General features: G+C 34.6%; 1 protein-coding gene and 1 long non-coding RNA gene across 5 annotated transcripts in view; one reads left to right on the forward strand and one right to left on the reverse strand.

The window, feature by feature from the left end:
* Nucleotides 1–2,547, forward strand: part of LOC120359389 — a 197,216-nt gene extending 194,669 nt beyond the window's left edge. Inside the window, exon 3 of the long non-coding RNA XR_005576161.1 lies at nt 2,062–2,547. This is a non-coding gene — a long non-coding RNA (uncharacterized LOC120359389). The remainder of the gene's footprint in view (nt 1–2,061) is intronic.
* Nucleotides 1–23,804, reverse strand: part of LOC105199582 (neuroligin-4, Y-linked) — a 203,649-nt gene that overhangs the window by 137,317 nt on the left and 42,528 nt on the right. For 3 of the 4 annotated variants that reach the window (XM_039456699.1, XM_026137036.2, XM_026137035.2), the window contains 3 exons: nt 10,575–10,928; nt 7,950–8,354; nt 6,532–6,707 (listed from right to left, as the gene is read on the reverse strand). In XM_039456699.1, coding sequence (XP_039312633.1) covers nt 6,532–6,707; nt 7,950–8,197 — 424 coding nt within the window. In that variant the 5' untranslated portion in view covers nt 8,198–8,354; nt 10,575–10,928. The remainder of the gene's footprint in view (nt 1–6,531; nt 6,708–7,949; nt 8,355–10,574; nt 10,929–23,804) is intronic. The other variant, XM_039456698.1, reaches the window with a different exon arrangement.

The raw sequence follows: 23,804 nt of genomic DNA on the forward strand, positions 1-23,804 counted from the left end.
GGGTGGAAGAGACGAATTAGTGTTCTGCTCGAGAGGTCGCGAGCGATAGCAGAGAATTATTGCTTAGCAACGAAGGACAGAATCGATGTTGCTAGTAGTGACAAGTCCGATTACGCTGCCACGACTGCGCCGGAAATATGTTTGCGCGCTTCTAGTTGATCGCAATCTCCGTTAATTGAATCATTATGAGAATGCGGTAACTACGATTCCATACAATGCATCGATTAAAAGAATAACGGCATCTCGAAATTTAAATTCTGAAAATATTAAATTTTGTCACAAATTGAGAAACGAGGAAACAGAATATTTCACATATCTCTCAATTAAACTGAGTGTAATGGAACATAAATGTTCTAACGCTGCTACATTGACATTATAGTAACTTTTAAGTAGAAACGTTCCCAGTAAATACGAATATAACTACTACATATAACTACTATATAGATAAATGTAATACTCTTACATCCACGTTATATGGCAGTTATATTCGTAGTTGGCTGAGTTTAGTGAGCTAACCAATCAGAGGGTATACGTGCTCAGATAATAGAGCGTTTCACTTTATTGGATCTTTAAAACTACTGAAATGGACAAAATAATATAAACCTAGGAAATAAACTACTTCTTTTTATTAGAAAGAGATAAATTTATCATTTGTATTTAGACTATAGAATATAGATTTTATCTTCGTTTCAAATAGGATTATACAATACTCGAATAGTCGCCAATTAAATAATGTACTATCAGTTTAGCGGAACTTCTTTCAACTAATTATTTAAATGTTGAAGGAAGAAATTTGTTTTTCAAAATTGTTCTCTATTCTTTAAAAGTTCAACGCTTTCTTTGGCCAGTATAATTGATTGATTTAATATCACCAAGTCGTCGTAAGCAATTTGAAGGACAAAGTAAAAATAGATTTCTTTTCTCCAATATCTCTTGAAAATCTTTCAATATTTTTAAAAAAATAGTCTGATAAAAGAATTGTATAACATTGCACTGGTAACTATTTAAGTATTTAATTATGTAATACCTTATTCCAAACAAGAATAAGATCTGTGTTAAAGACAAACGATGGATCAATTTCTCATTAATAAAAGAAGTGATGTATATCCCAGATTCACGATATTTTTCTTCTTTAAATAATCGAATTTTATGACGTAAATGATAAGCTACGAAATAAATATGAAACGAGCTTGATCTATACTACAAGCAATGCAGAGGTCACTAAACGGACGCTATCGATAACTCCACGGATAATTGATTACTTCAGTGGCGTGAGGATGTGATCCTTCGCGTATGAAAGGATGCCATTACGCCCATTAGCTGCCGTTAATTTGCGCAAAATCATTCGCGGAAACTCCCCTTACTCGCACAAGGTTCACCCAATGATACGCGGCAACTCGAATGTCTGGCAATAGCAACAATGTCTGCGAGAAATGTAGTTGTCTTTCCATTTCGGCGTCGAGGGAAAATTCACCTTCCCAACAGAGAATTGTTCCCCTTAATTAAAGTAGTTTCACTTCGTTCAATTAAAATAGTTTTGCTTCAGCGCGTCACTTGCGGATATATTGCTCGTTTCGTTCTTCATCTTTAAATACTACATCATCTACCTATATCTAAATTGTCGAGAAAGGAACCTCAGATCTTTCAGATCTCGTTCTTGAAACTTTACAATCGCAAGAAGTTATTAATTTTCCAGTAAATTTCTTGTTATACAAATGATCTAACCGAAACAAAAAAAAAAAAAATAATTAGATTGTAGTAAATAGATTAAGCTTTTTATTTATTATTGACGTGCTCAGAGATAATCTCATTAAGGAGAATGTCATAAAAAATTACAATTTTAATACGAGATATAGATTAATATTTTTAATTCAGTGCTCGTTTCTTACTTTATGTGTTACCACTTTTAACTTCTTTCATTTCTTTCAATTTTGAAAATTAAAATATATCTCGTCACAAGGCTTACGCAGTTTAGTTGGTGCTAAATTATTAATTAAACCAAAATTATGTAAAACTGTATAAACTGCGTTTGAAGTAAAATTATATAAAAATGTGTTTTAGGTGATTGCAAGATCGAAAGGGAATCGACACTAGCTGGACACTAACACATAGTAAGGAGACGAGAAGACGACAAGCAGTTTGAAGACAGAAAGCGGCAATAAATTCAGCGAAGTTAACAAGTCTGTCAGACCTCACTTAGCCGCGGTGTATTTTGGTTATATCAGCCGGAATAACGCGGCAGCATGGTCCATCTGGCAAGCCTTAATTACCATTTATATTCCGCATTTGCGCAGTTCGTGGACGATGTAAAATTACAACGGTCCGGGGAATCTCGGCTTTCATTAAAAGATAATTAAATCAGCAGCGAATCGATCCCCCGCTTTATCTTGCTGTCTCCTGTTCGCGGAACTTGCTGAATTATGCAGCGAAGCGAGACGAGAATGTCGACTTTAAAATTGTATCGCGAAACAGTCCAGAGTTTCAGAAGAATGGTCCCAGGTATTCTTTCTCACACTGCCCTTTCGAGATGAGCAGATGGCAAAGAAGACCTTTCGAAACAGACATTTTAATCTCTCCAATGTAAAATTGAACATGGCAGCTTCATATTAGAAAAGGTTTCGTTTACCTTTATTACGTAAAGGTAACGTTTTAATGTTTTAACATAAAATACTTGAGAATATATAATAATTTCAGCTATTCTCAGCTATTCTCAGAGTACGATTAATGTTACTAATTTACAGAATTTCTCTGCAATTCTGCTCAAGATTTACACCTGTGATTACTCGTTATTAATTATTGATCTCAGAGAGATTCTCGAGTCTTTGTAAGTCTCAAGTTCTATAATTATCGCATTGTTCGCATACGTATGCTTACCGATATAAGCATACTTGGTTGCCCAATCGCGACGTCGCGTCGTGCATAATAAATGACAGTCTCGTGCAGAGACGGTGACCTTCGTTATCCGGCGTAATTAATAAAACGACTAAACGGAGCAGCACTCCAGTGCCATTAATCACAGCGACGAGAGCTATTAGTAATGCCTTTTCGAGCCGGAAGTTGAGCGAATGCGCTCTGCACTCGTGACGTTCTCTTTCATGAAAAGGGGGAAGGATGTGCAAGGATCGTGCGATTTCCCTCGGCTTGCCACATTAAATTTCCTGTCGCTCCGTCGCAAGCTAACGCGGGTATAATGTCCTAAAGTTATTTCCGTAAATGTGCCGTGAAATATCTTAAAAATTATTTTCAGAATGCGCCTCGATTCTCGAATCGGTTCTTTAATTTTTCATTCCTTCAAATTATGCACATTTACTATACTATTAAGGAAATTTCCTCTTCTTGTTCTTTGTAAATTACTATCTTGTGGCAATAGATTGCACAAATTATGTGAGTTATATCGATATTTTTAAAAATCGCACTTGAAGCTATGAATCCCAACGAACTTGGGAAGCAAGGCGCTTTATCTTTCGTGCGAGACGAACAAATCATTTCCCGAGCGGTACTTTCGCCTAAAAGGAGGATGGAGGAGGCATTCTTTTGCTGGCGACTCGTGAATCACCAAGAGACGGGGATCCTTATTCCAAAGTATTCTGAGAGTTGAAACAAATTCCGCGAACTTGGTGGATTCGATTATTAGTTCGCGCCTCGAAAACTCGTCGCCTTCTTCTTCTTCCGCTTCCGCTTCCGCTTCCGCCATACGTTCGATACTGGGCTTTACCTATCGTCGCCGGAATTGTGAGTGCAGGCGGCCGTGTAATTGCGAGTCTACCGAGAAACGGAAACTTTCCCCTTCTCCAAATCAGAGGGAGAAGAAGTGCCGACAACGTGCATTAACCGGATCCAAACTTTCGATAGAAATTTCCATTACGTAAGAATCCGAGAGACAATACTGCGTCGAAGGAAACGTATCCCTTTCTGAGGCTTGTCTGAAAATCGTACTTTCCGGGACTCAATAGTGAGAATGCGGTGCAAGATTTCAAGTTAGTAGTTATTACTTTGCAAACTGTTATCAAGCGGAAATCTGATTTGTTATCGACTCAATATCGTAAGTTGTGCTACTAAATTTTAAGTAATAACAAATGATGGGGGTTAAGATTCTTATTAGATTTGTCACAATTGTAGATTTTGTAGAAAAGACTTGGCTTTGTATGTTATAAATAAAAAAAGTTTAACCGCAAAGATCCTAGATCCAATGTATAACGAAATCGCGAATACCAGTCAAGTTCATTAAAGTTCTAGTAAAGAACAAAATTAGTTTGTATTTACAAGACAAGTTTTTGAATCCATGAAATATTCCTATACTATTCGACATTATAAGTAAGGACCTAAACTTACTAAGAAATTCTAGCAACATCTTCAATTTCAAACGACAAAGACTGTGAAAGATTTACAGATCTATTAGAGTTCATACCTCGCGAAAGTTTCACACAGTTCGTAATGGCGCAGAGATTTCAACAAGCAATTTCGTGCCACGTGTCAGTGGCGCGCGCGTCAGAAAAATGAGAAATATTTGATAAATCTCTCCGTGTCATTCTCTTCAGTTTCTAGCCACGGAGGCGGCGTCGAACACCGTGGCAGGTACGCGCAATATATTTCTTTGCTGTTGTGCCTCTTCATCTTCAACCCTTTTTATTGCCGTCACCTAAGCTCTTTCGCCGCCCTTATATCTCTCGCCAAACTTTCTCCTTCGGTCTTTTCCTCGGCTTGAAGGAACCTTTTTATGTCTCCGCGTATGTGTCGGCCAGAGTGAATGGTGTTTCAATAATCGTATATCATTGAATTTTCTCGAGCGAAATAGAAAATTTCGTTTTTCCCCCGCGCTCGCAAGCTGCTTCACGCGTCTCAACATCTCAGAGCCGGAAATTGAACGGCAAATGTGACCACCCTCTTTATCCTAAGAAAATATCTTTTATACGCGAAGAGGCGTATGTAGATATGATACATTTAGATGTGTGACGCGCGCGCATGTGTGTGTGTGCGTGTAATAGAGAAAAAAGATTAAAACTAAAGATAATGAGATTCACAAAGGTAACAAAAAATCTCAGATAAAAGAAGAACGGCAGAGAGGTTTGAAACGCTTCCTTTATAAAAGAGATTTTTCAATCACGTCAATCATTACTTTGGTAATTACACGCCACGTAAGCTCTAATCTCCGAGCTATTTGAAATGTTCCGCGCGTCTTCATGGCGAGATGTTGGTCCAGCTCAATAACCTGCACAATCCCGGGGTAAGTTCAGTTTCAGACCATCCGCGCGCGAGCCACCGCTATATTGGGATCGCGCGGAGGTCAATGACATCTATTCCCGGCCGCCATAATTCACAAGGCCTTCCCCAACTCCGCGAAAAGTTGCCTCAAACTTAGATTAGCGATTCAATTTGGACCGCCAGTGAATCATCTTAAAAATCGTTTTTTAATCGGGACACTCTGTAACGAACAAAACGTCCTGCCTTGCCGAGAGCGGCTTTTCCTGCCTCGGGCTTTTCCCGCATTTCCCGCCCTTCCGTTTTACCTCCAACCACTTATAGATTTCCGCGCCATTCGTTCAACGCTGCTAGTCCGACGACCAGTAAGGATTACTTCATCTGCTAATGCCCATCTAAAATTCCGTTTTTTTCGACCGAGTTGACGGATTGGACTCATTATGTATATTCACGCGCCAAAATAATTTATTCGCTAAAGGAGCCATTTTGAACAATGTTACTTGCTAAAAACTGTTAATTAATAATTGTTGAACTTTTTGACGATAAAAGAGAATAAAAGATCAATTGTTTTGTTCTCCATTTTTTGGCTACGTATATTTACAATTAGAGATTACAACTTATAATCTCGCTTTACTATACAAGTTTTTGGCTTTACTATACAAGTGTTCTTAATTAAATCCAAACTAAAAATTTCTCATTTTGTTTTGACAAATATTTGCAAAAATCTGGAGAAACTTTGAATTTTATACGTCATAAAAGTGAATGCAATCCTGCAGAATGGCGTTACAAAGTTCTTTCCCAGAGATAGTGTCGACGGCATCGTCTCTGGTTGTGATTTTGAAGAGCAGAGAACGTATGCTCGGCGTATAAAGAAGTTTCGATACTTGATCGATCAGTTTGACTACACTTCCTTTCAACACAGTTCGATAACGTCTCAATATACTGAAAAAGGGACGTCTAATACATATTTTAAGCTCGGTACACATCTAATCCGTCTTTTGAAGGATTAGATGTGTACGTTACTTTTTGGCTTTGAGATAAAGAGATTTAATTAACCATTGAAATATTAATTTCAATAATTAAATAAACTTGTAAATATGAAGAGAATATTTCGCTATAAGAATCATGGATTCTTTTTCTTCTAACAAATCACGAGTACGAGCTTTCTATGACATTCGCGCGCTATTTATTAAAAATTTAGTAAACATATTTCACTGAAATTTAGATATTCGAGATTTTTATTTATGGCAAGAGATACCGACGTAATCGCGCGTGACGTATACAAAGTTGCTCGTGCGATTGAATCGCTAGGGGGTTTATACGTTCACTCACCCATGGCAGGTGCGTAGATGTTCAGATAGAGGCAATCCTCGCTCTGGTTACGCAGATGAGGCAGCAATCTCTTCAGATACTCTAGTCTTCCCTTAGGCATTCGCTCGAGCGCTTCCTGCTCGTTTGCGATGTCCGGCAGCTTTTGGGGGCAGACTGGACCCACCGAGTCCGATAATCTGCAGAGGAAATCGGAAATCGTTCGTGCGTTACAACGAACCGAACGGTCAAAGTTTCGCATGGAATACGCGTCGCCATGTTCAATAAGGACGAACACCGTCGTCGAGAATGTATTTTAGGGCGGATGCATAAAGGAACTACAAGGAGTCTTAACTATACAAGGTACTGCACTTAATAACTTGCTACTTTCTTGGGTATTAATTATTTTAATTAATTAGTTACTCTTGATATTTCCTTATCGTGTCTTGTCCTATAAAAATTTATTTATCATCTCAATCTACTTTTTGTTAAGAAATTAAAATTTTTTAATAGTTATATAATTATAAGAAGACGCGGTAGCAATATAACGTCGGCATTCAAAAGATTTGCCAAGGAATATCTTGGCATAATTTTAGAATGTTGTATATCCTGCGATATTCCCAGACACTTCGAGTTAGGAAGACTGCGCGGCATTCGAAGTATTTCGAGAAGATCGCGCTTGTTATAAAATTGGAAAGCTTTTAACTGAAAGGAGATCGCAAATGCGATCGATTTTACGTACGAAAATAAAAATTGATTGTCCCTGATATAATTTCTTGCATAACTCATCGTAAATTTGTTCACGATAGAATAAACGTTTTGATGTTTCCATAAACGATATTTACAGCCTATTTATTCGGAATAGGATAAAAAATATCGAAACTGTAACATACTTTGAAAATGTAATATTTTCATTGAGTTGTGAAGATGACTTCTCTCTTGTGAATAAACCGCGCAACTGTCTTCTAAGTTCTGTAATTTACCTACTTTCTATTTATTTTTATTATTTTTTAAAGCACTTAATTAGCATTTAATTCCACTGTACCTGTTTGTTCATTTACATGTTAAATATTTATTTTTTTTGGGGGGGGTCTAGCTTAATGTCAAGCCACCTATTTTTTTTACATTTTTTTCTGCTAAACAGTTCGAGCACCTAGTTTCGGACTTTAGCACCAAATTAGTACCAAATTAGCACTTGATTTTAAAATATTTTAAAACTAATTTTGCGCTAGTGGAGAAGGGAGGGGGCTAGCTTAACAGGGGTGCCCTAATGATGAAAATTTCAGGAGAATTTCCATGCTCTGTTTAAGGATTAATACCGCCGAAAAATTTGTTCGACTTAACGTTATTCACGATAATGTAATTCTTATACAGATACCGCGAGAAATTAAATTCACTTAAAACGATAAGGATTCCTTTATCTTTAAAGAAGTACATTTTACCTGACTCCTTCCCAAGGACTCGGCGCTCTCGTTGGGGAAAAGCGGTTGCTGCCGACCGGCGGCGTGGCGTAGGGTAATCCGAGGTACACGTCGATCGGCTTGAGGTACTTGGCATACTCGAAGGACCTCGTTACGCCCTGCACCTCGCCGTAGCGCGTCTGGACGATCCGGGGATTGACCTTACTTTTGATGGAAAGCGAGAGGGCGGGCGGCGCGATCAGGCAAACGAGGATCAGGAAGAGTTCCATCTTGCCACCCTTCCCTCGCCTCGCCCGCGCTACGGCGACTGATCGCGCCCGACACGATCTATGGATCACCTCCGCGTTCCGCAACGATCGTCTCTCATTTACGCTTGCACGATTAATTACGATGCTTGTCGAGTCTCCTCCATCCCGGTGGGCTTCTCTGAAAGTGTTACATATATCGCCACTTTACAAATTATTGATTTTTAATTACACGTATCGAATGCTGTGATTCTTTATTTCTAAAATGCCTTTACTTCTAAAATGTTTTTAAAAATTATTTCATTATTTCAATTTATTAAATTTTTTTAAATTTTAATTTTGCCGATAAACTATTGGCAATAAATCTCAACTTTTATAAATTAATTATTTAGCATTTTAAATTTAATATTGATAGTGTCAAAAATGAAATTCTGACGCAAAGTTGAAGTTAATTAAAGCGTAGTAAACTATATAGGTACGATTATGTAAGAAGACAAAACGGTGCTCTTGTAATACCATTTCATAACAACAATAATAATAATTATTAATTAATATCAACTTGAAATTGTTACAGTAAGCAACGTTAAAACAAATAAAGTTGCACTTTATTACGACGGCGAATTATTTCGCATGCGATTGCTCGCTCGATCGCATCAATTAATTTTGTGTTTTTGTTAGTTTTAATTTCCAGGACGTGGCGGTTCTCGTTGCCGGTTTGGTGGCGTATTTATTTAACGTGCCCGTTCAATTAACTATATCAATATTTAATTAATATGCACCGCGGTTACATCGATTCTATTGGAAAATGACAATGATATTCAAGAAAAAAAAACAAAGAACGAATAACCGAGTATACATCTTAATGCGGTAGGTAATCGATATTCTGAGGGTGGTTTCTCTCCAAGCATGCACAATAGTAACGACACCCTTTTCGTTCTTCGATTATTAGCGAATTTTAATCTTGTGACAGAAAGTTTCATCTACGTCTCTTTGATGAAAGATAAAGCAAAATGGCCGAAGGGAATAGCGACAAAAGCTGAAGGCGATGGATAAGCGTGAGAAGGGGAAAGTTTCAGACTCGATAAGCGTGAGGAAACACTTTTCGTAAATATCGTACGCTTGCTATATCTTAGCAAAATCATATATCTTGAAGCTAACAAATTAATCTCTATTTAATATATACACATTTTTAAAAATATATTCTTAATATATATTTAATATTTACTATTATATATTACTATTTAACGACTAATTAAGAAAAGTATAATAAGAGAAAACAATTAGAAAGTAGTTTTACTAATTCAACCTATTTCATGTTTTATTATTAAGGTCAAATAAGTAAAAAGCGAGTAGTTTTAGTTAAGTTCCCAATTTTATTCATCCATTTCAAGGATGTGCAAAGCAGAAAAGACAAAGCATAAAAAAATGATTTTAGAACATCGAATTTAAGAAGCATGTGCAGAGTAAATAGTTTCAATTAATAGAATACGAAGGAAACTAATATGTGATTGGAATATGTTGGAGACTTAAAATATTTCCGCATACTATCGATGAAATTATTGGCACCATCATAGCAATGTCACGGCGTTTTGGCATATATAAAAAACGCAAATCAAAAAAATTAATCACGTCTCGATGCGATTATCGAGTCTTGAATTCACATTACGCGATAAGATTACAGAGACCCGAAGTTTCCATGAGCGGATAGAGAAGGATCACATATATTGTATATATATCTATATACATATGTGTGTGTGTGTGTGTGTGTGTGTGTGTGTGTGTGTGTGTGTGTGTGTGTGTGTGTGTGTATATGTATATGTATATGTATATGTATATGTATATGTATGTATATACATAGAAACGGTTGCAGAGAAAGGTACAGGGGTAGGGTTGGAGGTTCTAGAGAAGTGCTGCAAAGGGTAGGGGATAAGTGAGTGCACTCGTACGTGGAGCCATTATGGAAATCAGTACTTATCGGCCTGGAGAGGAGAAGGAAATTCAACGTTGTGTAACGATGCCACGTTTTCCTCGTGATCCACGTGGCGGGGAAAAAGGAGATAAGCTGTTTCGGCCCCGTCACTCGCTCCGATAATTTCTCTTTCTTATCAACGATGCGGCCTTCTTGCCGCGAATTCATCTCGTCTCTTTACGAATCAAAGATAACGCGAAAATTTTCATCAAAAGATAGGTATAGAATGATATTGAAAAAGTTTAAATTATTTTTGCTCTGAGAATTATTTAAAAATTTATTTTATATAAAAACATTGCTATTTAGAATAAGATTAAGCTTGCAACTTTGTGTCAGATCTAGTCTCAAAAACAATAATAATAACACTGATTAATAATTAAGTTAATAACCCTTCTATGTCTACAATGTTTGATATAATTTTATAAATCTTACCATATAAGTGAGTCATGACTTCCTCTCTCTGGGATTTCCGGGAACTATTGAACAATATCAGCTAAGTTCAACCCGGAATGTTTTTTAGCATTTTGTTTAATACACTCAATAATAATAAAAATAAATAATGACAATTTACTTTCTCAAATTAATTGTCAAAAAAATGAGTCTTTATTATTATAACTCTTGTACTTCTCAAAAGCTTATTTCGTAAATTTGGAAACATTTTATATTCTTTTTCTTGTTTTTATCTACTATTTTGTACAACTAATTGTAATTATTTTTCTTTTCTAAGAATTAGTTGAATTTTGAATATTAAATCTCACTAAGTTTCGAACTGCTGCTTGTAGTGTCCTGAAACGCAAAAAAATGTACATAATTAATTTTTACAAATGCATTTTTTATTATTAATTAAAAATTTAAATTTAAATTTTTAAATTTCTTAATCCTATTTAACTTTTGAAATTAATATTATTAATTTATCTGTTTGTTTATACTTGCATAAAAATGCTACTTTTTATAATGATAAGGTTAAAGTTTATAGCAGTAATATTTATTGTAGAATAATGTGCACACATATATGATTCAATGAGTGGTAATTATATTTTACTATACTTGACTCTATTATTATTTACAAAGAGCAAGAGACATTTACATAACGCATGGTTGTATATTATTAACATCAGATTATGATAATCATATGGCAATCAACTGGATTACTAAATCAGGTCATTAATAAATTGTCAAATCAGCTGAGGATATTGTATAGAATTGAATGACTCATTATCGCTCTTTGTTAATAATTACCTAATTAATTTTGAAATAGAATCGATAAATTATATTGCGATTCAAAATCAAAGTACAATTGCATACTCATTTTTACGGTAAGGTCCTAAGAAATTTCATATTTTTATACGTATATTTTTATATTTCATATTTTATTTTGACATAAAGTATAAAATATCGTATAAAGTATTCATTAGTCAATTACTTTTTATATTCGTATGCACAAAGAAAAAGTAATTAATGTAAAAGGTATATATAATTATATAAAAAATAAAAAAATTTTTTGAGTTCTCATCAAGCTTTCAGAGCGTACGCACAATAACTATTTGTGTTCGCATCTGCTGAGTAAGATAAGTCGACAAAGTGTCGACAAAGTGTCGATAAAGTGTAAAAACGTAGCAAATACGTCTTTTATAACAGAGAGAACTGATACAGAAGTCGCAACAAGGTGCAATGATTGGAACCTATTAACAGACGGCACGGAATAACCGTACAAAACGAAAATTGACAGATATTCTAATAAAAAAAAAGCAAAAATAATTGAAACAGAAAAATAATTATATTGTAATATACACATAACTAAAATATTATTAAGATAACTTAATTGTAAAAACAACTATTTAAACTGATATTTTCTTAAAAATAGATATATGTTCTCAAGGAAGTATAGAATTTAAAAAAAGAGAACATTGAGAAATAATTATAAATAATACCAATATAAATAATAGAAGTTTATAGATTTTATTTGGATATTTTTACTTGATAAACAACATAACTTTCTTGCTTTCTTCAATTTTGTACTTTTTAATTTTAAATCCAATTTGTGTTCTATTGTATTCAACAAAGCAAATTATTCGACTTATGTATAAGTTGTATTTTAATTTATTGTAATTAATTCCTTGTATCTTAAAGTAACTTTATGTTATCAATTAACATTATTTACTTTCTTAAACTTCCTCTTTACTTCTATCCTTTTTTTACTCTTTCTTTTTTCTCTTATTTTTATAATTCATTCTTACGCTCTTGCTTTCTCTCTTGTCTCCTTTACTTTTTTCTCCATGTATATTGTAACGTACTGGGATTAAATGGGCTAAACCCAACATTTAATTAGACGAGAAAAGGGGAGAAACAAAATAAGAAAAAATTCGAGGAATTTTTTTCACATTTTTCAAGCTAATTGAAATTAAAATTAATATGATAAAATTCTACATATAAATAAATAAGAAATGAATAAAAATAAAATTTTATAATTTAATAATTTTATATAAATATGTTCATTTCATGTTTATTTAAACTTTTATAGAAACAGTATTGCTTCAAAATTTGTAATAATTATCTTCAAGCACATATTATCATTATACATTATTACATTTAATACATTATTACAAAAGTACCTATAACATTTCATTTTATTTTAATATTTCTCTTATTATAATATTTCACTTTAATTTGTAAATATGAATAAACTTATAAATGTTAAAATAATTTGAGCATACATTTAATTTTTTGCGACAACTTTTATATTTAAAAATTCAAAGGTTATACTATGTCTACGACCAATTACAAGAGCTACTCTTAATCTTGAAGCTTTAATCTTATAATGCCATTGCTCCTTACGATGTCGGTATAACACAGATTCATTATAGCGTGGATTCTTGGGCGAAAGTCACGTCGAGAGAAAAAAAAATACGAAACTCGGATTTGATTTTATCAAGGGATTATCCTTGAAAGGGTCAACCCTTCCCTTAGGATTGCAGCTGACTATTTTAGCGATAGCGGAATGCCGTTATCGTCTAGACAGTCCTGGTGAACAATTATTGCAACTTGGCAAACTCAAATAGTCTCTGGTCGGCGGATACCAGTTGGCAACTTCCAGTGGCAAACATAAACGCGACTACCGACATAAGTCGAGGTCTTGGACCGTGCACTGTCCTGCGGACTCGTTTAGCATCCCGAGTAACTATATTCAAAGTAACGAATAACGGGTACACGGGATATAGCATCGCAGTTAACGACACGTTTGCTAGTTAATTCGGTCGAGGACGAAATGATTTCAACGTAAACACGATAAGATGCTTGACACTTGGATCTTTGAGATTTAATCTTATCATTTGCAAAAGTATGACACAAACTGTATTAATTTGACAACTTGGTAACTTTGCTTTGAAATGGCTCAACGATTCTACATTTTAATATAAATGAAATGTAAGAATAGAGACAACTAAAAATAAAACAGCTCAAGAATTTGTAAGCAAGATCTTCATTCTTAAAGAGGATTATTGGATGTAAGGTTTTTTTGTTTGGATTAATTTCTTAGGAGGTTCTCGTCTCGTTACATTTTTGCGGATTAAGTTAATGAGATCGCGAGGATCTTCATTTTCAGAGTAGAGGAAAATTAAAAATTTTATAGTTTATTAAAGTAATTATTTCTTTCTTTCTTTAAATTCTTTATTAGTTAAAGTGTCCCCTCCCCCCCCCCTCCGCCCCCCCATTACACTAATATTGCTTATCCTCTTTATTTCTATTTATTTACCATAATTTATGTAATGATTTAAAAATTTTTGCAATTAACTTAATCGTTGTACTCAAAGACTTGATCAAAACGTCAATACATGAAAATTTTCTCAAATATTGGAGAATAAACTATATACTTTCAGTTTATTGACGATATTCATAAACGTTCGTCTTTTAATCGTTGACCATTCCATATAATTACTGCTCTTTGTAATTTCATTACAAAGTCGGTTTACTTATGGATGGTCCGGTAGCTAGTTATTATTAGAACAGCGCAGGTGCATCGCGATGCATCTGAAAGAGGATGCGCTGCGACAGGATGACAGGCACAGGAAGGCACGGCAGCGTGCGCGAGCATCGGAAAGCTATTCACAACGTAGCGCTTTCTTACGGGATTGACGTGAAGAAAAGAGACTGTGTATCTTGCAGAGCCACGCAACGGAAGAACTCCATTTCCGCCATATTTCTCGTACAATGCCGCAAAATTGACTAGCCAGAAAACGGCGTTTCGTGACTGATGCTGGCGAAAAGGACCCAAGAGGCCGCCATCGAGTGCCATGGTTCCACTTTCAATCGATCGTTCGAAAGATCGCCACTGTGCTCCCGGCGAGTGTGTATACAAATTCATTGTACGCTTGTAGCAGCCTTCCGGCGATTTATTCAAATGTCTCGAGTGCTTCTCCGAAGCACTAATCTACAAATTTAATTGTTCAAAAATTTGGTTCACCGAAAAATGTAAAAAAAAATTTAAGTTATAATTAGAAACTAACAGACGATAAGGAGATATTTATTTATCCGGGAAAGTTACAAACATTTAAAAATTAAAAAGCTAAACGAACGAATAAATATATTAGACCCGTGCAAATTTAGTTGAGCAAAAAATAGTAAAATGATAAAGAATCGCTTGAAATGCAATTGAAAATATTAATAAATTAATTTGATTAAAATTACGTGACTTTTTATAGTAATCACTTCTAAAATGGTAATTGTTAAATTAAAAAATCTTAAAATATATTTTGAAATTACAGAGAAAAAATGTTACATTTGGATATTTCTAAGTCAAAAATAAATTTCGTGGAAATGAATAACATCTATTTTTGGACGTGGAATGGTTTCATGCAACATTCAACAAAATCCTCAGGACAAGCAGTTTCATTTTCAGAAAGATGCAGACGCGGCACGTTAATTTCCGCATGAAACATTCGCGGAGAATTCTGGGAGGTAGCCAAAGCGTGCGTATAAATAATGCGGGCTAAATGAAAAATTCTCTTGGGACGGGGGTGAAATTCCACGTCTCTTCGCGAGACTAAACGAAATCCCCGGCAGGAGCTTTTTCGAAAGTGCGACGCAGCTGCGGCTGCGTTCGCGAATTCTCTTCATAACCCTCTCATCCCTTCCATGTTTCATCCTCCCTTTACCCACCCACACTTCTTCTAGCCTGTTTTCCTCGGTATACTGAACGAAGACAAATAACCTGTGGGTTGTTTGTTGCGCCATGGTCGTTTCTTCCGGAAACGGAAGGAACGTCGGAAGACCACCTAAGGGATCTGAGTGACCCTTTGAAATAAGAACTAGATAGAGTTATAGAGTTATAAATCGATATTACGAGAAATAATAACGGATTGTATGAGAGATTAGAACAAACAGATAAGATATTAATAAGTAAAAGGAAAAAAAATCACGAGAAGTTCAAGTATTTGCAAAAATTGAGAAGAGCGAGTAAATGCGATGAAACTTTTGAGTAAAAGACTGAAAGTCGTAAGAGTAAGAGTTATTTGAAATTCAATTTAGTTTGAAATTTGAAATTAAAAATTCAAAGTCAAAATAAGACGAAAGTTGTTTTAGGTATGTAAATTTAGACCTTGAAAAACTCTCTTTCTCTCTCTCTCTCTCTCTCTCTCTCTCTCTCTCTCTCTCAGAGAATTCCATTTTAATTGACATTCAACAACTAAATAATCCGCTGGTATATAGTACGTAATAAGGATTTAATTCGAGGATTACGTTCCTCATGAAATTGAAGTAACAAGAGATAGGTGGTAGAAACGCATGGTCCAAACACTCTCTAAGATTTAGTAAAGTCGAAGAGCTTGAAAATCCCATTTAAGGACTTAAAGACACAAATTTCCTTCGAATGCGCGCTAGGTGGGCGATTTAACGTAAATACCAAAGGATTCACGTAAGTTTGTTAGCGCACAGCAGCCGAGCCGCCTGCGAAAGTTCATGGAAGAGAGTAGGTAAGTACCTTCCTACGCGCGAGAAAGTCCCTAAGCGACGATCGAGGATATCTTTAACCAGCCAATGACGATACGGCCGCAACATTTTGCAGGAAGCTCCCTGTCTAAGCCCGCCGAATCCAATTCGCGGAACAATAAGGACGAACTTAACCGGCTTCCACGAATGCCTCGTACTTTCTCGCGAAACTGCGACCTAGAATGGATGCGGAGGATATTATCCTTCCTCAATTTTCCCTCCAGTCCCCTTCGCTTCTTTTCGCGCCCTCATTCCTTCGTCAGGGACGAGATTACTTCGCGGTGAAGGACGAGGATCCTCGCCGCGGGGTTGCTCCCGATGTGATGCCGCTTGATCCTCGACTTTCTGGTCAATTGTTCGCCTTCTTGCACCAGCTGATCGAATCGATGGTACAAATCGAGGCTCAAATGCGACTCGATTGAAAGCGAGTTGCCAATTCTCACGCCTCTTTTTTTTTGATAGAGCAAAATCACTTCGCTATCAGAGCTAACTTTATTGCAATTTTTGGAATAAATCGACGGGACAGAAGGCTCTCACGGAGATGGGAACAGAACGCCGACGTGACAGGAATTTATCTGCTCGTCAGGACCGCCGAGCCGGATGGTCCTATTTATTTGGCTTGGCCATGAAAAATGTCCAGCTGACCCTTCCACGCTTCCAGTTTAATCCACGTTCCCCCAATTAAACTGTCACGTGATATTAATCTACCACTTGTTTGCACCTATGTCAGTGAATACAATTTCAAATTGGATTGACGAGCAATCCCTAGCTATTTTTTCCAATTTGTCACGTCGATGACAGAAAACGTATCATGTTTTAAAGGCAAATTATTTCATTACTTAAAAATAATGATAAATTATAATCGATACTTGGGTACGCAATGGATTTCAACGTAAGCTATATGTTATCACTTTTTATGTAATTTATGCTCATAATTTACAATTCCAATTTCCCTGATCTACTGAACTTGTCAAATTTTATATTTTAATAAATAATTTAACTCAAGTATTGGCTCAGAGAATTAAATTAAATGTATAAAGGTAATGCCAATAAAAGCCATCTCGTAGTATACCGCACAGCCTCGACATCAACAGCGTTGCTTGCGCTTTATTATTTTTTATTTTTATCCTTTGACTATGAGCACAGCTGACTAAACTTATTTGAAATGTACATCATACTTTCACGTACAATACTTTGTAATAGCTATCGCAAATCAATCATGCGCCCGTCTGAAGAATTGTAATTATTACTGTAATTGTTAATAACTTGTACCGAAGATAATCCACACCATAGGACCGAAACGTCTACATTGATAATTTTATTGAATAATATAATAATTATACACGAACAAGCAGTGTCGGCTCATTATCTTTATACATTTAATTTATACTTTAATACGTAATTTTTAATTTGAAAACATCACACTTTCTAGGTGCAATTCAATGCATTGTACTGTAAAATTGGTTATCTTTTAGTAACCTTTATAATTTTTTATGGAGCAAAATAATTATTTATAATATAATATTTTGAACAAATTATTTTTATATATTATGTCCTAATTAATGAGATACAATTTTGCACATTTTAATTTTGATGTATTTAAACAGCTTCTTCATGAATTTTAATTTGTTTGTCAAGTATTTCATTCTCAAGCATTTATTAATATTAATCGTAATGTGAAATTAACCACGGCCCAAAGGGCATATATAATTAATCCAAAATACATATATTGTTCTTGAGCGCGAAAGCGATAGTTTGTATTTATAATTTAATATCACGTAATCGCGAGAAACAGTTAAATATCATAGTATCCGCGTGTATATTTGATAGCACTCATATTTGGATAGCTATATGCACTTTGTACATCGGGTTTCGTTCAAAATCCGCGGACGTTCACATCGCGAACAGTTCCACAGTTCTGCTCCTGTCAGCCATTATCTGGGTCGAGTCACGATTAGATCCTGGAAGTGGAATATCTACGGATGTAGTATCAAATATTGTGCGGTCAAACATTCACGGACCGTTGCATCCGGAGCAGTTTGAGTTCGGATTTTGGCTGTGATAGCACCTGGCCGAATTAACTCTGCGCTTATCGCGTCTCAATGCTTCGCCTCAACGTTATCAAAAGCGTCGTTGTTGGAATATTGTGGCCTAATTATCCTTAATTCAGCAAAGAAAGAAAAAAAGGTTCATGTACATATTTCTCAATAAAAAGAATTTCTCCCTTTTCAGCGGTTTCGATTTCACTATTAAATTAGATCTTCGTATTCTATTTAATTTAAGCTTCCTTCTGATTTTAGGATTTCAAAAATCCCAAATTCTTAGAGCCTAACTTTGAGCTCCAAGGCTCTCCAGTTTCTCCAACGCTTAAACGCTCGGATCAAATGGAACCTTTGATCGAAAAGCGTGACTCGTGAATTTTAAGCGAATTTCTTTTATTATTTTGTCGGCGAGATAGAGTCAAGACTTTTCCGTTGTAAGAAAAGAGAGAAGAAACTTGATAGAGCGTGTGAGCGGCGGAAATTTAAGTTGAACTTTTGAAGTCGAATGGAAATAAGACAGCGGACTTATCAAAGAACCGCAGGACCCTTCAATCGAAGTTGCAATTCGTGATGGCTATTGATCCGCATTTGGATAAAGGACAAAGAGTTACCTTGCGCGTTGCCAAACGTTTCGCAAAATATTTTGTATGTGAAAAGTGAAAAAGTACATGTCCAAAATTTTTTTTTTTTTTTTTTTTTTTATTATTTACGGTAACATGCAATTGCAGCATTAATCGGAGCACAATGTAGAAAAACAAAATATATATCATATTTTTCAATTTTTGTTTTGATACTGATCGTTAGAAAAGAACCAACTATACAATAAAAAATAATATGTCCCAGATAAGCCACTCTAAATTTTAAGTTAAAATAACTCTTATTTTAAGTTATTAATGGATTTTCTGAGACATGCAAAAATGTTAAAATTATATTTTATTTTTTACTGTGTAACTAAACTAGAAACAAATTTATCCTGTAGTTAAATAATGTAATTCTTTATCAAATACAGAAAAATACTGTTAAAAAAAGAAATTCAATAAAATATCAAGTAATTATAGAAGAGTGTGCAATGGGACTATATCTCTAAATATATAAAATCCCTCTGTGAGGGACTAAATCCCGCTAGTTGTCAGTTCTCAGTATTGTATGCCAAGCTTTATACACGGGTCTATGTTCAATCTCTTTTTCCTTACGTTCCCAGGTTTCTTTTAAACTTAACACAGTTCTAGATTCTTAATCTATCTCAGTTTTATATTCTCTAATCTCCCTTTAACTTAGTTCCCTAAGTCACAATCAGCTTTCTATCAAGACCTAAGGTCCTTCTGACGCAGCTCTTAATTCATATATGTAATGATCAAGATCGAACCCGCAACTCTTTGATTATAAATTGATCGTTTCCACATGGAACTACGATAACATGCATTTGCAGCATTAATCGAAGTAATGTAGAAAAACAGAATATGTATCATATTTTTCAATTTTTTTTATACATATGTCATCCTGTTATCGTGTACTTGAAAAAAGAGAATTTATACTTTTTCGAAAAATATTATAAAATTATGTCGAAGAAAAGTTAGAATAATAAGCAAATTAAATTTTTTACTTAATATTCTTTATTGAAGTTATTATTAAATTACTAGGATTCAGAAAATATTTTAAATAAATTTGATAATTACGATGATGACTTATAAAGTGTTTGCAATAAGTAATATTTAATTCAAATATATATTTCTCTATATACACGAAATTCATTTTAGGTAAATGTTACTTGTTTCAAGTAAATGATGAGTTTAGAACGTTATCGATAAAATATTCTTTGCAGAGATAATCGACACTTGAAGGAAGAAAACTAAAAATTGAGTAACCGCTTTACTCGACGAAAATACATGTATTTTTCTGTGTGTAGTATGCAAAATATTATTTATCTATAATATAATAATTGATATTATTTGTCATTTTAAAATATAAAATAATTCTAGAATTTATTTAATTCCAGAATTATTTTGTAAAAGATCCTGTGACACACTACCACAAATGTAAAAGAATCGAGAATATCAACACGCACCTGAGAATGATGCGTGTCATTGATGCAAACGAGGTGGACGTGTTGTTGTTGACCAGCTTGTATAAGGACGTTGTTCTGCGTGATCTATGCGACGCGCGTAAAATCGGAATAACGCGCGATATAGATTTCACGCCTGACAAATTTAATTACAGCGCCGGCATCCCCGTGTATTATTAATCAATCCACACGGAACGAGGCGAGCGCGTTTTCCGTAATAACGCTCCGCTATATTATATCATCTGTTCGAACGGCCGATGTAATTACGAGATTGTCGTAATACTTCGTCACGGCAAAATAGCAACGCAGAGGTGATCGAAATCGCATTTCATCGACAACCATTATTTATAGCTTCGTGCAGCGAAAATAGTTAGATGAGATTTAAGATGCACCGGATGTATCATAAAAAGAGACATCTATCCGCTCAATTCTTTCATGCGTGTTCTAAAAAAGAGAAAAATCCCGATTTATATCTTTATTTGTCTATTGTAACGACAGACATTTGTTATTTTTTCGCGCGTTGGGTATTATTTTCCTTTCAACCCGTGCAAAATATGGTGAAAAAGAAATCTCTCTGTTTGTATGTACTCGTAAATGCAACCGAATACAACCGAAAAGAGCGTCTTTCAGATAAAATCTGAAACTCAATAATCGATTTACAAATTACTGATACATAATCAACCCATAAATATGTAAAAATATGTCCATTGCATGAAATATACTACAGTATATTAGTCAATTAATTATTTTATTAAAGTGCAAATTGGCAATTATAAATAAAACTATGTTAACATTTTTGACTCGATTATAAATAAAATAATAGCATTTTCGAGTAACGACCAAGCATCCGGATGGGAACAGGTATCCTTTGGCGGGTTTGTTTCGCAGAGGCAAATGTGGGTTAATTAATCACGCGATTTATTACATTTTCCCATTATTTTTCCTCGCTCCCGGACGCGTCGCGGGCTTTTGTGCGAAACAAAGCGGCGCCGCGGCGTTGCGGTCTTTGTCCGTGTCAGCCGGCTGCCAGTGCTGCTGCTGCTCTGACAATTCTTGCTACGCGTAAAGAAAAAAGGAGAGCCTGAAGAGAAAAAACATGAAAGGACTTGTTCGAGTTAATTACATGCTACCTACAGGACAGCCGCAATTTTTCTTGCCCAACTCAGGCCGACTCGTCGCCGCGCCGCGCCGCGCCGCGCCGCTGTCCGATAAACTCGCGCTGTATCCACCATTCTAAATTTATATTCAAATTATGTATAATGTCCTTTGTATCGATAATATAGGATCGCTAGTATTTCATCAGGTGAATATAAATATAAATTTACAATTGATCTTTTCTCATTAAAAACTTCATTGCGGATTTAATTATAATGCTTTCTAGTGAAATTAGTTGGTTCAAAATTAGGAGTCTCGTGTACACACGAGTACAATTTTTTAAAATTATTTTTTAGTTAATAACATTATATTTTCATTATTTCAAAGCAAATGTATGTAATAATTATACGTTATTATTCGTAAAAAATATAATAAATTCGCTATCAGCAATGTTCCCTTGTCGTCTGTCTAATCTCTTCTGTTTGTTCCAATCCCGGGTTCGCCGGAAATCCCATTCCTAAAAACTTCTTCGCCTAATACGTCGTTGACAAGAGGCGCGACCGGAAGTAAAAGGTATTACGAGCAGAGAGCGTACTTATGTAGGAATTTCGAGGGAAAAAGCGGCTTACCGGGGTAAACAGGTATAGCCATCAATCACCGCGCGTCGTCGTAAGTCTCATCCGCATCCGAACGAGTTCGCAGTTCCGAGCAGCATTTACTTTTCCCCGGAACAGCGAAAATTTAATTGGAAAAGTTTCGCGAAAATTGTCGGGCCGCTGCGCGTTATATCGAAGTCTTGTCGCAACTGTCAGGAAGGTTTTAGCAGTGCATTTTGATTGATAATTACACCCGAAAGGGCACTCGAGTCTGTCTTAAACTCTTTACTTAATTGCATGAATCGATTAATAGTCATTATTTGTTTTTGCACGTTTCAAAATTAGTTGCATTCAAATAGAGAAACGTAATTTTTTTTCTATTTAAATAATTTTTTTATTCAAATAGATGTTGAAAGAACAATGAAGAAAATGTGTAGAATTTTGCTCCTAAAGTGGCAAGTAAAAATGGTACGTTTTTCTGATTTGCAGTTTTTGAGCTGCAAAATCTGATTCTGACCTTTAAAATTTTTAATTTGTCAGAAAAGTAAAATCAGCATATGAGCATCTACTTGCCACTCTAGGAGCAAAATTCTACCCATGTTCTTTATCGTTCTTTCAACATCTATTTAAATAGAACATTTATTTGAATAGAAAAAAATTACGTTTCTATGTGAATGTAACTAATTTTGAAACGTGCAAAAACAAGTAATGACTGTTATATATATAAGTAGTTATTATAAAAAAAATGGTATGTTAATAAAAGTAAAGCTATAATATAATAATAAACAATGTTAAATAAAAATCAATCGATATATGAACAATGCAATTTGATAAGAGAAGCGGATCTTAATGCTTAAAAATTTTTTTTATAGGAATCTTACAAATTTTCTAATGGTAAAACTATTCTTGGAAAATGTATAAGATTCAACTGGTATTAATTATAATACTCTGTTAAAAATATCATGAAATTCAACATATTTTTAAGTTACACAAGTACATTAAATTTAATGTATTTTACTAAAAAATATATGCATGAAAAGTGCACTTTTCATAACATTAAATTTTTTAATGTACCTGCTTGAAATTTGCTTTCGTTACATTAAATTTTGTTGCACATTTTTAATAGTGTAGAATATAAAATACTCTGAGAGAGAAAGTCTTTAAAAGACGTAATAAATAACAATACTCTCGATAGTCACATAATTAAAATAAAATAAATTAAAAATAGGTAATGTTTCTTTATTTTTTAGACATTAATAATTTTTTGACTTTTTTAATTATCAAGCAGAACATGAAGTTCTATTAGAAATGAGAGCATTATCATTGTTTTACTTACAGAAAAGAACAAATTAATAACTTTGTAAAGCTCAACAATAGTGATTAACGGTGCTAGATATTTACTTCATGTGTTTTAATACTTTTCTGGCAAATTAAATTTTTTTACAGATTAGAATTGGATTCAGTAGTTTCAAAACTACAAAAAACATACCGTTTTTACTTGCCACTCCGAGAGCAAAAATCGGTCCATTTCATTCATCGTTCTATTCAAGGAGATTATAAAAATAAAAAAATAGATATGGATTTTAACATTCGAAAACTCAAAATACTAACGTTCTGGTAAAGAAATTAATAAAACTATTTTTTCCTTTTTTTACTCTCAGTACTTTGTTACAGTTTGAAAGCTTTATTCATTGATATGTTATTAAAACTATAATTTAGTCGTGTTTACTATTATTTCATCTACAATTTTATTGCTCATCTCGCATAAATGGAGAGACGCGAGAAACACAAGCGCTATATTACCACGCGTAGAATCCTCGCAGTGCAAGATACAAGTGTGTGTAAACGTAATCCGCTGCTTTGATAGTCTGGTTAAACCAGATTG

The sequence above is a fragment of the Solenopsis invicta genome, chromosome 13 (genome assembly GCF_016802725.1).
Source record: "Solenopsis invicta isolate M01_SB chromosome 13, UNIL_Sinv_3.0, whole genome shotgun sequence".
Classification (NCBI taxonomy): Eukaryota; Metazoa; Arthropoda; class Insecta; order Hymenoptera; family Formicidae; genus Solenopsis; species Solenopsis invicta.